The sequence below is a fragment of the Gymnogyps californianus genome, chromosome 5 (genome assembly GCF_018139145.2).
Source record: "Gymnogyps californianus isolate 813 chromosome 5, ASM1813914v2, whole genome shotgun sequence".
Taxonomy (NCBI): Eukaryota; Metazoa; Chordata; class Aves; order Accipitriformes; family Cathartidae; genus Gymnogyps; species Gymnogyps californianus.
The window spans coordinates 11,685,284-11,700,600 of NC_059475.1; the positions used below are offsets into that span (position 1 = coordinate 11,685,284).

At 38.7% G+C, this 15,317-nt stretch overlaps 1 protein-coding gene across 5 annotated transcripts in view; it reads left to right on the forward strand.

The window, feature by feature from the left end:
- GALNT18 (polypeptide N-acetylgalactosaminyltransferase 18) overlaps positions 1-15,317 on the forward strand; it is a 279,752-nt gene that overhangs the window by 193,557 nt on the left and 70,878 nt on the right. For all 5 annotated transcript variants that reach the window (XM_050898158.1, XM_050898152.1, XM_050898157.1 and 2 more), the window contains 3 exons: positions 4,156-4,339; positions 5,266-5,463; positions 7,984-8,098. In XM_050898158.1, coding sequence (XP_050754115.1) covers positions 4,156-4,339; positions 5,266-5,463; positions 7,984-8,098 — 497 coding nt within the window. The remainder of the gene's footprint in view (positions 1-4,155; positions 4,340-5,265; positions 5,464-7,983; positions 8,099-15,317) is intronic.

The following is a 15,317-nucleotide window of genomic DNA, read 5'->3' on the forward strand; positions in this document are numbered from 1 at the left end:
GCTGCAGTATTGCAAGGAGAGCAGTTGCATTGCCAGGGCCTCTCTCAAACCACCATTCTCTCAGACCATATCCTGAAAGGAAGATGGCTTGTGAAAGGATTTTCATGAACTAAATGATCCCTTCACATACAATCTCTGTAGCTGTGGGATGGCTGACATCTTCTGACTCCTTATGTTCCCTGCCTCCATCCTGCCCTGCTTCTGCCCCTTCCTAAGAAGGCAAAGGTGCATGAATTCTTTAGTACTGCTTTGTCATGCTGAATAGGGAAACTTGACAAACAAAATCTTTGTGGATTTGTTAAAAAAAACCAAACAACCTCTTAGAAGTATTAGAACTGAATTATGTTAATATTAAACATAATTATGGCACATTAATTATGTTTTCTGCATTTATGAGGAGAGTTGTGCTGTGCCCTCCAGACATCTGTACCATATAGAGACAGGTGGTAGAGTGCAACATTTCCAAGCACTAGATCGGCACCATTTTCCCATTCCATATATGGCTGCTCTTTCTCTCCAATTGCAGATACTCATTCAGCTTAGTCAAATTGAGTCCTTATTTGAGAGATTCCGTGCTGAAAGGCAAATGCGTCTATCTTTATAAGCCTGTTTGTTTCCATAATTAGAAACCAAATCAACAGTGTATTGAAGATGACACATTTGCTCATTCCCTTTCTTCTCCCTATGGTGCCATAAAGCAGTGAAGCACAATAATTAATGGAGAAGACTGTTTATTATTCAGGCAGCATATCAGAAGTGGAAAAAAACAGAGCATGGGTTAAAAATATATTGCTGAAGACCATCAGTGCCATCAGAAAGTGTATGATCAGTTCTAGGGGGAGAGTCCCATCATTCAGTCCAGTTGGGCAGGGTGCTCTAAAACTGCCAAAGACAATTGAACTCAGATTTCTCATATAAAACTCAGGAAAACATGGAATGCATGAAAAAAACGGGACTTAAGTATCCTGCTAGGGCATCTTTAATGTTCTTCCCAAAATAGTGACTTTTTTAGCTTCATTTACATGTCTGCTGTGTCCTGTGGCTGAGTGAAAATGATACTTTTTTTTAGTAGACTTATCTTTTCTTCTGGGAGAGTCTGCCCAATAGGTTTTGTAAGACAAAGGGTGCACATAATGCTCTGCTCAGCACTCTGCCTTTGCAAAGCAAGGCTAATCTGTTTTAAATAACAAAGGCCAGAAAACGCCTGACTGCAAAACACTGCTTTGTCTCCTGTGGACATGCTACAGAGTAAGTCACTGCTTGTAGGCCAGTATTGAAGATTAGGTAAAATGCAGCACTTTCCTCCACCTCCTGAGGCTGATACTGAAGTCCAGGGAAGGATTCCTCCATACTGACTGACCATGGGTAAGCCTCCAAGGTTCCCCTGAGACTCTCTCAGGTCATTCACTTCATTTGCAAAAAGCTGCAGTGTAACCAGAAAATTAGAAGTGTGTACTGCCTAGCAAATGTGACAGCTATAATGTGCAGCTGACGTCATGCTGGTGGCCAGCCAAGATTTGGGTTCTGTTCCATTTCCACCTATTCCCGTACTACATCTAGCTATGAAAAAGATTTTGTGTTTACTCAAGCTTATAAAGTCAGTCCACATTAGGAAAAGTGTATGACAGGAGTAAGAATAACCCACTTGCTAAAAACCAAGGTGATTGAGAGAACAATGACTCTCAAGGGTACTGATTTTCAAGTCCTTGATTAGAGCCTGCTTTCCTTTTATATATTTTATACTCAGTGGTGATTCTGCATTGTTGTGGCAAATAAAGCTTCCTGGTATTGCAAAGCTATGAACAGCCACTTACACCGAGAACAAAACTTTGATCTTCATGTTTTGATATTCACGCTCCACAATGTTACATTTTGGGAATAGAGAACTGTTTGGCACTATTTTTAGGTGGGCACAATTTCAGTAACGTAAATGTCTTCTTTTGAATTTAAAGTGCTGTTAGCTAGTGATTGGTTTGATAGTTTTGTGCTTGCTACAAATCTCTGTGTGTTAGGGGATGAACAATAAGAACATGTGGCTTTACACAAACATGATAGAAGACCTGAATATGATTTTTTTACTTCATAAAGGAAGAAAAAGTGTATTGATGAATACGCAGCAAGTCTAATACAAAGTAGAATAGTGCTCTATGCTATGTGTGTAAGTGCCTCATATTGTTTATTCAAGGCGATGCAGTCACAGATAAACAACTTGAATAGATATTGGCAATATAATGTGGAAAATTCTAGGAATATATCGAGTCCATTCCTAAAATATAGCTGCAGTTTAAGTACTGTGATGGACATGGTCATGAAATTATTTCTTTTTAATTCTTGTTCTTTATGAAAAACTGTAAGTATCAACACTTTTCTTTGGTATTCTCTCACTTCCATGCAGAGAGTTCATTTAAGCAGAGGTGTGTGGCATGCATAGTCCTGCAATGCCAGTGGAATCAGCTGCAAGAGCATCACGCCTGGTGGCTGTCTGAGAGTCTTTACAAAGAGGGACGAATTTAAGGAGTCTTTGTACTTGACCATCTCGACCTTTCCTCCATATCCTCAGAGTAGTAGTTCCACTAAGGTCATATGGGTTGTAACAGTCTCTAGGTTAGAGGACCCCTTGTGAAACAGCTCTGTTCCTCTTTGTCAGCCTAAGAGAGGACACATCCACCTCCTTTCCAAGGATGAACGTTTAATGTGGCTAATAAAGCGTGCTTGCTTTTAATTTTCTGTTGCGTTAACCATTCTGGTGTGCATGTTGTCCAGATCTGTTTGAGGCAACCAGTTCCGAGTGGTTGGCTTATCATGTTGAGAAGCTACCTGGGCTCAATGCAGAAACGTCCTCCTGGCGCGTAGCTGGGAACAGGTTGCACTGCTAATGCCAGCAAAATAATAGAAGAGAAAATCTCATTGGTTAGATTTAAAAGAAAAACCCTGTTGTATTTTATTGGGAAGCAATTTGGGCCAGCCAACATGACAGAAGTTGTACTCCCTCCCACACTGCTGACTACTGGGTGCTGCTTCTTCCTCTGCTGGGCTCTGGTGCCATCCCTTGTCTGATGCACGGTCCCCTCAGCTCAGTGCCCCAGGGTGCGAGGTACTGGCCAAATTCAGAGAAAAAGAAAACTGCTGTTCTCTAGAGTTTAAAGTCTAAATAGACTGAAAAGAAGAAATAAGTGTGGTGATCCCATTTTGCAGATGAGGAATTGATTATGGAGAAGTTAAGAGGCTTGCTCAAGATTTCACAGAAAGGGCTAGGCAGCATTGAGCTTTTAATGCAGATTTCATGATATCCAGTTTAGTATCGTAACCACAGGAGCATTATTCTGCATCACAGCAAAGACATTTCTGGATTTTTGGAGAGATTTGGAAGAAAGGGAATTTAATAACAGCAAGGGAATTCTGAGCGGTACCATCACATAAATAGAGCATAGCAATGCTAATAAGGAATAGTAGTGAACAGTGTTTTCAGTTAATAATAATAGTGAACAGCATGTTTCAGCTCTACATATTGGATTTTATCATGCAATGGTCTTTAAACCAGAGATATGATAGCCGTTGATTTAAAAGTTATCATATTTTAATTAGGAATGATTCTCCTCCAGTACTTCTACTGGTCTTTGTTCTGCTGAGAAAAGAGCAGAAGTCATGGAACTTTTTAGTAGAGATAGAAAAGAGTTGTCAAAGCTTAGAAAGAAAAATGGAAAAAGGATAAATAATTCATTTTATTCTTACCTTTTTTTTCCTTGAAATATTGGTAAAGAAAGTTCATGGATAATACTTGGGCATATTTTTCTGGAAATATAAGGTAGTTATCTTGTTTGTTGCTACAGTAACATAATATGCGCTTATGTAGCTATGGTACTTTATGATTGAGTGCTTTATTTTGTGGCATGTTAATGTTAAACAGTGGCAGGATTATGATGTCAGTCATGTAGGCTAAATAGTTACACCTGGAATTTTCTATTACTGTATAATTTATGGTCCTTCTACTTTTTATTTGCCTCCTTTTAGACTTGACTATTTGAGAATTCTTAGCAGTTAAATCAAAATGGAGTATTTCCATGTGTGAAGACTCCTGTTTTGCTGAAAGAACAGGGTTTTACATCTTGTCGAGCTGATACTTCTTGATAACATCTAACTCTTTCCTTTCCACAGAAGAACTCAAGGAGAAACTAAAAAAGTATGTTGATGAAGTGAATGCCCGTAAGCCTGGTTTCATCAAGGTTGTTCGACACAGCAAACAAGAGGGGCTGATTCGATCTCGAGTTAGTGGATGGAGAGTAGCCACAGCACCAGTAGTTGCTCTCTTTGATGCCCATGTGGAATTCAATGTGGGATGGTATGTGTCTCCTTGAATTTCTTTGACCAAGGGACCTTTTCCAAGCACTGTTTATAAATTACTGAATGGCATTTCTCTTGCATATGGAGGGCGAGTTAGCATTCTCATCTTTCTAATGAAGATTCAGACACAATCATGGACACAAGTATGAAAAATGTATTTGTGCTGTGTAACAATCTAGATCCATTTTTATAGTGCGAGTTATCTGCTGGTCTAATTACAATGTATTTAAACTATATTGGAAAACTGCACGTTAAAAACCTCCTCCGATAATGTAGCCCTTTGCCCGTAGGGGCAAATTTATCTTCTTTTAATTAAAAATATTATGTTTCTTTTATGTTCTGCAGTGTAAACAAAGAAGTGTCATTTTGGCACTGAGATTGCCGCTCTGTGCAAAAGTAGCACATAACTAAAACCATGTATTTTAACTTGTTCAGTCTGGATTTAATATCTCTGTTGCTTCTTGAGTAAAAAAGATGGTAAAAGGCAGGAGCTTCTGTCCCTAGGATAGGTCTATTATTAACTCTGATCTTGACATCCTTGATAATATTGAGAGCCTGAAGTTATCGTTATTTGGTAGCAAGGGTGTAAATGCTCTGTGATATGCAGATACTCATTTCTTCCATTCACCAGCTAACATCAAGTTAATAATAGGGCATCCTAGATAAAATATTGCAGTGTGTTATTTTGGGGCAGATCCTGCTCTGTCAAAACTCCATCTCAAAGCAAAGGGAGCTCTGAATGGGTAACAGCTGTCGACTTTGCCCCTTCTGAAATATACAGCATAAGCTGCTATTTATTTGGGGGATTGGACTAGATGACCTTTAAAGGTCCCTTCCAACCCAAACTATTCTATGATTCTATGATTTCCACCAGTGCTATGCTTCTACTGACATAATCTTAACATTTTTTTTTCTTTTTTTTAGGGCGGAACCAGTGCTCACTAGGATAAAAGAAAACAGAAAAAGAGTCATTTCTCCATCATTTGATAACATTAAGTATGATAATTTTGAAATAGAGGAGTATCCCCTCTCAGCGCAGGGGTTTGACTGGGAGCTGTGGTGCAGGTATCTGAACCCTCCTAAGTCATGGTGGAAACTGGAGAACACAACTGCTCCAATAAGGTAACGTGCAACTGTGACCTAGATTAGTGTGTCACTGGCAATGCTTATCTAGATGTGACAGATGGTGAGTGGTCTCAGCTACGTAATAGGTTTTACTGACTGTAATGTTAAATTAGTTAAATGTCCTTGAGCTGTCCTCTTCAGCTTTTGTCCTTGACCCCTACACAGTCATCAAGAAAACTGTTGTTTTCAGTAGATCTTTTTAAATAGGTTTCCTTGTTATTAGCATGGGGCAAAACACATAGACAAAGTGAAATGGTAGACTTGAATGCTCAGCAGTATTGCTTTCTCCAAATGTCTTATCTGCTAATTTAGGGGTAATGGGCCAGAAACAGAATTTTCTTTACAAATGCATTATATAAACAGAACTGATCTGACAGTTGTATTCTTCATAATACTGTCACCTAGCTTTACAGCTGTATTATGTCCTAGGAGTTAATGCTGGTCCACTGATAGTGTGTGAGCGAAGACTGTATTAGGTCCTTGCTTTGGTACAATCTAGCTGTGTACTTTCTTATCACATCTAGAGTATTGTTAGGCTGGTACAGAACAATACCCTTATCTCGGGGAGGGGAGTAGGTGCCTCTGAATCCCCTCAGCAGCTCTGCTGAGATTCCAGGCCTTTCTTCTAGCTATGCGTTCATACCAAGGAGGTCACTGGTACCTGTACTCTAGCTCTCTGCAGAAAGAAAGCATGAAGACTGTTTTCATCAGCTGCAAAGCAGAACCTTAAATAGCAGTGGCAGCACGAGGGGGTTATCACTACCAATCAGTTTCCCTGCAGTCAGTGTAAGGGGTATCTTTCATCCAGTAGTTCTGTCTTTTCAGGCAGACAACTTTTTTCGGGAGTTGTCAACTTAAACACTCTGAACTGCACTGACCTACATGCTGGTCATTAGAACAGGACCTAGAATTGGAAAGTAGGAGATAAAAATTCACAGGTTTGCCACAGACATATGTAAAAAGGGGTGGTAATTTCCACATCATTAGGAATGGTTATCAGTGTTAATGAACTCTGTTAACATTATGAAAATGCTTTGAAATACTCTACTAAGTCCTGGAGAGGCAAACCTTCTATATTAATTATGGTGACTTTTTAAATGAAAAGTATTTAAACTCAAAATAAAGACCAAATCTACTTTTCCATTTTACCCCAAAACTCTGTTCTTTGTGAGGATTGTGGAGTGAATGTCCTTTATGAATATTGGATGCTTAGGTTTGTTCCCTAGCCCTTTCCCTGGCACCTTCAGTGCAATAGACTGCATGTGTGTGCTGGATAATTAAAACGAACAAACAAAAAAAGCCACATGTATTGATTGATGGCTTCTATCATACCTCCAATATGCTTCTAGAATTATAACAAAGGGAAGCAGGTACCCTGAAAAACAGTTTAAAAACAACACCAAAAGCAAGAATACTTTGTCATAAAAGAAGCATAATTTTTGAAGTGATATTAACTCCGGTTTTCTTCATTAGTAAGTACATCAGAAATAGTCTTTCATTGTTATAAAGTGGGCACTATAGCAGTTCAAGTTAAACGCATAAATGTATAGATTTCTGTAGAATTGTACAATTTGTGATTAAGACATCCTATAATCTGTTTGAAAGCAGATGTCTACACTTAATGCAGCTTGAATGTTCCCAGTAAATGCAAGATGATTTCCCCTGTACTGCTAATTAATATCCTGTTGTTACCAGAGTTCCTGATACCAGCATAATAATCAGAAAAGACATTTTTATTTCTTGCCATTGTGGATTATAAGGTAGGAGAAAAATGAAAAGGCTAAATTACTCTGTGTTCTCCTCGACTGCATCTCATAAAGATAAAATTGTACTCTCTGTGCCTGAACTCTTACCTTCTTAAGATTGGCTCTGCATCGTAAAAGTTGGTTAATTCAGATCATGACATAAATAGAGCTTACTGATTCGGTAAAGATATGTGACTTGTTTAAATTTGGCTCAGGACAACGGACTAATGTTACAGTATGCTGATAAGGGCAAACATTTCTTGATTCTGTATTACAAAACCTTATCTGGATGTTCCTATTCAAGAAATAATCTCTTCTTTTACATAAGCTTACAGACACAAGTTTTCTTAGCTGTAGATGAACCTAGCTTCTGGCTAAACACACAAAACTGTGCATCATTGGGTATCCTTGTTAATTATCACAGACAAGAAACCTGAGGACTTAGCAGGGACAGAGACTAGAATGGCTGGTGCCTCAGAAACAAAGTTGGGGCTCCTGGATCTAGTATTGTTAGCACTACAATCCTACCTGTTCTGGTGAATATGTATGTCCAATAATTTTGAGTCTATTTTCCTTCAATGGTGCTTATTTCACCATAGAATCAAGAACATTAGAAGACAAAGCTGAATAAATCTGTTTGAGAAATACCTCCCTAAGAATCTGTCTTGATGCACCATTTGACCCAGCAATTATAAATATAATCTATTTCTGAATAATAAAATTGTTTGTATTCTGTCTGCTAATTTTGATTGCTGCTGGTTTATTCTTCTAGAAGTCCTGCATTGATTGGATGCTTCATAGTAGACAGAGAATATTTCCAAGAGATTGGCTTACTGGATGAAGGCATGGAAGTATACGGAGGGGAGAATGTGGAGCTCGGAATCAGGGTAAGGAACATAACCAACCAACGCTGGTGGCTTACATTTAAAATACAGTTTGCTTCTTACTGTGGGGAAAAAAACAGTCAAAAATGTATGGATGATGGCATGCAAACTAGATCCACAGCTCTGCAGTAGTATAAATTGTTGTATAGGGGGGGAGGAGGGGAGGAGGAGCAAAAGCTGCTATAACTTTTTAAAGAACTTATCTGGGACAAGGATAGAAATACAGAATTTGGTATTATTCTTTCATTCAAGTAACAATGCTAGAATTCTGCAGAGATGATGCCTAAAACTCCCTGCTTACCTGTGATCCCAGACTCGGTAAGGAGGATAGTTTCTCACAGGTGTAATGGGAAAAGCCTTTCTAGATTACTTGGTTTATTTAAATTAGGAAAATCACTATGGAGCAAACTGGAATATATAGGCATTTATGCTGCCTTCCCTCTGGAGGGGATTAAGATATTCATAAAGTTCATAAGTGCACATATTTTCTTCTTCCATCATACACTCTTTATCTGTTTACTATATGCAGTATTGTGTGTGATTTGTGTACTTCTTTCTATATCTCTTCACAGCTAAATACCATTCTGAAAATACGGTGCTGTTCTGTTTGAGAATCTTTCAGATTTTTGATACAAGAGAAATTCTTAGATAGATAGGTGGTACTGAAAAATTGTATAATGTGTGTTATAAAATTAAATTCTGAACTCTGCTATGAAATGTTACTGGAAGCTTGTATTTTTTTGCTTTTTAGTTGCTAGAATAAAAGCATACAGTTACACAATAGCAAAAAAAGGAATTTATTTAAAAAATATAGAATTCTCTGCTGAGACTGTGAGATTTAACAAAAAATACTCATTTTTACTTCTGGGTTCCTGAAATTCTTTTTCTCCCACCTGTCAGAGATAAAGTGTTACTGCAGCAAGACTGAAGCACAGGTCCCCTCTCAGTTACATTAGAGCACAGTTTTAAGGAAAGGCAGAGAGAAATGCAAGACTGCTTCTTTTAATAACACCATTCTCCTCACTGTGAGGGCCAGAGAGCTGCCTTCTGTTCCTGAAACCTGATTTTGCAGCTCAGTGTTGCGATGCGTTGAAAATTAGTGTCACTTTGATTTTTCTTTTATTTTTTCAACTGACAAAACTATTGTCTCGTTGTGAGCATGGGGAGTTTTATCTAGTTTTGCATCATGAGATATATACTGTCCAGTCTGCTATACTTAGCCTTGCAGAAGTTGATTGGGAAGAGTACTTTGATAGACAAGACCAGAGAGACACAAATCTCTGCATAATTGAAACTTTGGAGTAGACTGGATCACTGGAATAAGGCCCAACACTGCTCTGATTTCCTTATGGCTTTTTGTCTGTCTCCAGGGAAGCAGTGCCTGACCTACATAAAATACTTTCATCTGTAACAGGTTGTAGTGTGCAAGGTAGCATAATGTATGCTGCCTCATCTAACTTTACCCTGACTTGGATCTGTGTTCCTGACTATATCAAAACAAATTACTGAGCTGTAATGAACAGATTTTTCAGCAGTTTATTATCAACTCTTCTCACAATTCTCAGCATATCCCAGATAATACCAGGATGAATATAAATGTACAGTAAAATACTAGAGCTTCTGGGAAGCACAGTGTTATTTCTACAGACGTTAAGCTTGAAAAGCAAGCTCCTTCCCTCAGCCGCCTGCTTCTGGCGCACACCTGGGGCCGTATACCGCGTCTTGGCAAAATACAGGTGGCTGCTTCAAATGTGCTCTCATATTATGGTGGGCAGCCATGTCATTCAGGTGCATCCTAAGCACTTGTCCCTAGAGGTGCCGCTCCCAGGGGCTGCCTTTTGTTTCCTTTAGATAGGGCTATGTGGAAAACTGTAGTCAGCTGGTGATTTCAGGCCAGATGGTCTGTCTCTGCTGCTGAACTACATTTTCGTCTCTGCGGCACCAAACAGTCATCTCTAGGTTACTTGTGTTGCTTTCAACTGCGAGGCCTGTGATGAATCACTTAATAAAGACAGTAATTGTTCTACAAAAACTACATTATAATTACAGTATTAGTGCAATAAATAATGTTTCCATTTTAAAATGGTGCTCTCTCCAATCCATGACTACAGATTGCTCACTGTGCTTCACCTTTCATTGCCATTTTCCTTTTTTAAGAAGTATGTAGCTTCATCTAGTATTCTGCTCTGTGATATGCATTAACATGTAGGGGTGGAGAAACAGACACCGTGTGCCCAAACTGGCCTGGTACCCAGGCTAGCCAAGAAGTAGGATGTTGTGTATCACATTCTCTGATATGACGGAGTTGATATCTAGTGAAATTTCTTTAATTTTTTTCATGGCTTGAATTTCTAAGCAAATTTCACACAGCCTGTTCCCATTCTTTGCAGTATTTAGGCACTGGAAGTCAATTCTTTCATTGGGAAATTTTATGCATAAGCATGTAAGAGCAAACATCTACAGGAACAGGAGAGGTTACTTTCAACTACAGAAATAGCAGCAAGAGTTAGGATCATTTGAACTACCTGTTTATCTTAAACATGCTAAGTAGAGCATGGTCCCGTGTCCTTGTATTACTAATTTTGTTCCAGAGGATGTAAAACTACTGTGAGCCAACTTATATGCAGACCAGCTGCAGCATCATGTGATGACAGGACTGGGTAAATCGCTATCTCTGTGCCTATGCACAGAGTCAAAGCCTTATTCTCCATTTGCTTTGTTAGCAGCTGCATCTTCAGTGATGTGAGGTAAGATTTAATCTCCCTGCTGAGATGCTTCTGAGAAGCAAAGTCTACCTATTTAGGATTTCTTTTCCTTATAAAGGAGAAACCATTAGTGTGTCTTCTAAAATCTTGAAATGGTTTGTTTTCAGCTGAGCTGATGGGGTTTTCACTGTGCAGGGACAGGAATTGGACCCTGACGAAATGGAGACTTATCCCAGTATCCTCTCCCAGGAGGTATTTTTGTCACCTCATCATCTGCACAAATATCTAGTTATTTGTGTTACATGAGTACTACGTATATAGGGCTACGTATATTTGGTACTACGTATAGGGCTACAGCTTGATATATCCTCACTAGATAGTCCCCAACTATTGGAAACTGTATCTGAAGCATCCATTGTTGGTAAACCGTAACAAGCCACAGAAAACAGGTCTTTGATTGGAGGATTATTCTCTTGACTGATGAATTAGTTTCTCTACTCAGCTCTATTAGTCTCTAATTTGGTGTATTATTTTAACTTCTAAGATTTTTACCCTTGTCTGTGGCTTTGTAATAACATTTGTAAAATATTAAACATATTATTAAATAAATATTAATAGCGTTCTGTTGCCTTGAGCTAGAAGCTGACAGATGAGTTCAAAATATGAATGCATTTTGAATCCTAGAAGCAATGCTATATTTTTTCCTCAAGCAAATATTTTCTTGCAAAGCTATTTATTTGCCCCATAAGAAAATAAAGGCAGGCTGGTTGATGGAAGACTTGACAGCATCCTTTTTGAGCAGCTTGGACACTTTATCTGGGATTTTTGAAAGATTCATTTACTGTGCCCCAGAATCATATTCTTAAATTCATGTTAGGATGAGTAATGCTTCTTTTTGGTTTATGTTCAATCATTCCCAATTGAATGGACTTAAGTGTGCTTTTAAGGGACCAGTTTGCATTTGGAGGGCGAGCTGGAATCACATTGCTTATCCAAGAGACCAGATAGGAACTGTGTTGGTAACTGCCTTATAGCAGAAACAAAATGTGAGTGTAAGGCTGGCGTTTCTCACCATTATTTGGTCTCTGCTTCTGGGTTGTGCTTGCACAAGCAGTACTTGTAGTTACGGAAGCCCCTACAAATCCATTCCAATCAATTAGATGCAATCAATTAGATTCTGCATTAGATGGTTCAAGTCTAGTTTTCAGTAGGCTTCTTAAAGGCCTATTCCAATTCCTACTGAAGTCAGCAGAAGATTTTCTGTCAAGAGCAAGCCTGTAGCAATCATTTTGTCTTTAAAAGCAGCCTACATGTTTGATAAAGCTTCCAAATATCTGTTACAATGAAGTTGTTTGTACCACTTTTAGGGATGCCTGAACAAATATTCAGTGATTTGCCTCAGGTCACAGACTAAGTCATCATCAGAGTCAAGGGAATGTAAGCCCAGGCTTTGACTTAGAGTAATTATGTATGTCACAAAGACTTTGTGCTTGCAGATGAATTCGTGTTCACAGGGATATAATGGCTCTGTTAAATGGGTAAGAGGAAATTTTGTTAGAAGGTAATAGCTCTTTAAGGGAAAAGGAATAGATCTTGCTCCCACTAAATGATATATGAAGACTTTACATCAGCTGACCCAGGAGGAAAATTGCATTTATAGTTCAGACTGAGTATGGCACACTACTTTTATACAGTATATTGCCATAGTGAAATTAGTTGTATTTGCAATAAAATAACATTATAATAAATACATCTGCTTAATTTCTTATTAGTCTGGCGGTTTGTCTATAGAACTTATGTGAAGCTGATGCTTTTTCTGTTGGTGGAGAACTAGAGGAATGCAGTTTATGAACAGAGATGCAGAAATGAGTTATTTGACCAGAAGATAGTCCCGGTGTTCTTTGAGGTATTGTCCATACAATAGGGTCCCTCTATTGCAGAGCAAGCAGATGTGAAGTCTGTCGTGCCTCTCCCTGATCTATTTTTTTCTCAAATTCCAGAGGTGACTTCCATTATTTTTTCGTTTGTTTAGGGTTTTTTTGAAGGTGCTTTTGGCTCTATCTATCTATCTTTTTTTTCTTTTTCTTTTTTTAACCTCCCGCCACCCCAACTTCTGGGATCATGATTCTTCATTGCTGACTAGTTAACCCAGTCTCTTGCTGGCTTACATGTCCAGTCATTTCCAATCCAAAGTGTTTGTGTATCCTGATTGTTTCTCACCTGAGATCTCTTTCTCATAATATGCCCTTGCAAGAGTGTTCTTTTTGATAATCACGAGCAAGTGCAGATATTTACATTTGCCCCCAAATATCCATACTTATCTGAAAACATTTTGGACTTTTTCCTCTTTCCCTAGAAGTTTCCAGCAATTTTACCTGTCAGTGTTTCTAATACAGGCCATGAATTATATGAAATCGTGAATATATTACAAGTAAATAGATGTCTGTTTTTATTAAGGAAAGCCTTTGCACAGTGTACAAGCTAGGGTAGTGTTTCACAACACATAGGCTTAAACAGCTACGCTGGTTTACATTTTCTCCTTCTTCTCCTTGCCATCCTCTTGTTCTCACTCTTGCAGCACACCAGTGCTTTGGCTCTGCCAGCATAGTTGTCTGAACGGCTGCCCCATACCCACAGTCTCTGAACATCTCCAGTTCAGAAGTACACCTTTACATTATAACTTTCTTTTAAACTGCAGGGTTAATTTTAATGTTACTCAGTTTGTGATTTACCATGCTACCTCACAAACTGTTGTGTTAGGAAAACTGAGAGGCTGGTGTGCCAAGAGGAAGAAATGACTGGGAGAGAACAAAGCAAGCGAGGGGATTTTTCACTGAGCTGCTGTATTATGGAACTGTTTGTGCAGCGAGTGAGCAGTGGGATGTGTCATGTGTGCATAGCGTCCCTTTTTGTCCTTGCTGCCAGGTCCCCTTTCATGGCACTCCACTGAGCAATGTAGATCTTCTCTAAATTCCCTTCAGGAAAATGAATCTAGATGTCCCCCATTCTTGCACTTACAGCTACCGTCACTTGCTGTGGTTTCAAAGCCATGTTTTTAACTTGATTTTAATAAGTAGGCCATAGCCTTTCCTACTGGGGAATGATTTGCTGTACAGAAAAAATCCTTAGTGTATGATCACAGGTGCTGTTCAACAGTATTAGGTTGATGATGTGCGAAGGGGAAGGGCTGAGAAGTACAAGAATATTCTTATTCTTAGTTGCTACTTAGATTACATTTAAATACTGCTTTTTAAGATAGTGATTTCTCTTTAACTTTACATTAAAGCTTTAAATAGACATGTCTTTTTATTCATTTTGTGAATTAAGAAGAGATCATTTCTAGACTGAACTCTGTAAGAAAAATTTGTGAAGATTGACTAAATGTTACTTCTTACAAGATGTAGCCAATGCTTTTCATAGCCCACACTTTCACCAAGATAAAAATAATTCCTTGGCAGTGCAAGTATGGCGTAAGTACTTGCCTAGCACCCTGTGTAACCAGTAGTGGCCTCTCAGTGTGGCCACAATTATTGTTAAGGTTAATTTTGTTTTGGAAAGTACCTCACTGTGTTAACAACCTAAATCCCAAGATGACACAGACTAAAATTCTCTATTTACAGGGTCATAATTCCAACAGGAATAAAAACCCAGCCTCTGTTGAGAATAAAATAAGGAATTGTCATGCCTCCAAACAGGTGTCAGTCATGACATCAACAGAAACTGGCTTTCTGTGGCTTGTTCTGGTTTTGTGTTAAGCCTACAGTGGAATAATTGGTTTTTTCCCCCCGTTTTGCCCATGAATGCCTCAGCAGGTAACCTGCAGCTACAGCATGTGTAATTATACATACAGACAACATTACCAGTGAATCATTTTTGTGTTTTTGCTCTTTCTGGGGAGAGAACATTTTATTAGCTGCTCCCACAGGAAAGCAAATGATTGATACAGCACCAGCTAACATGTGGCATCACTATGCTCTACAAGGAAGGATGAGGAGGCACTTGGAGATTTCTCACAGATGTTTTTTCACCGGTTGTGCCTGTGTGGTTGCACATTACCAGCTGGGCAGGAATATAGACATCTTGATGTTTTATGAGAGGAAATTGTTGTTTATAGTGGTATGGAAAGAAGTAAAACAGTTTAAGTCAATATGCACTTACAAATCAGTGGACTCAGGTGAGATGCAAATTAATTAGTGCATTATTATAATATAGCCTCATGTTTAATATCTTTCTGCACTTTAAGTCATGGCATGGTGGCAATGCCATTGTAGCTTCTGGTATTGCAATTCTTCATTGCCTAGTCTGTGAAGATTCCATATTTGTTTTAATGTGATACTGAGGTGAGATCTCTCTAGAATTTAATTTCATGGAGAGTTTTTAGTACTGCAAGACTGATTTAGTAATCTAACAAAGATTAGAGGAAGACCAGTGTAGGAGACCAAGGGATTGTTGTGGTGTAACAGAACTGAGTAGATGACTGGCATGGATTCACCAGGATGGATCCAGCATCTTTGGGT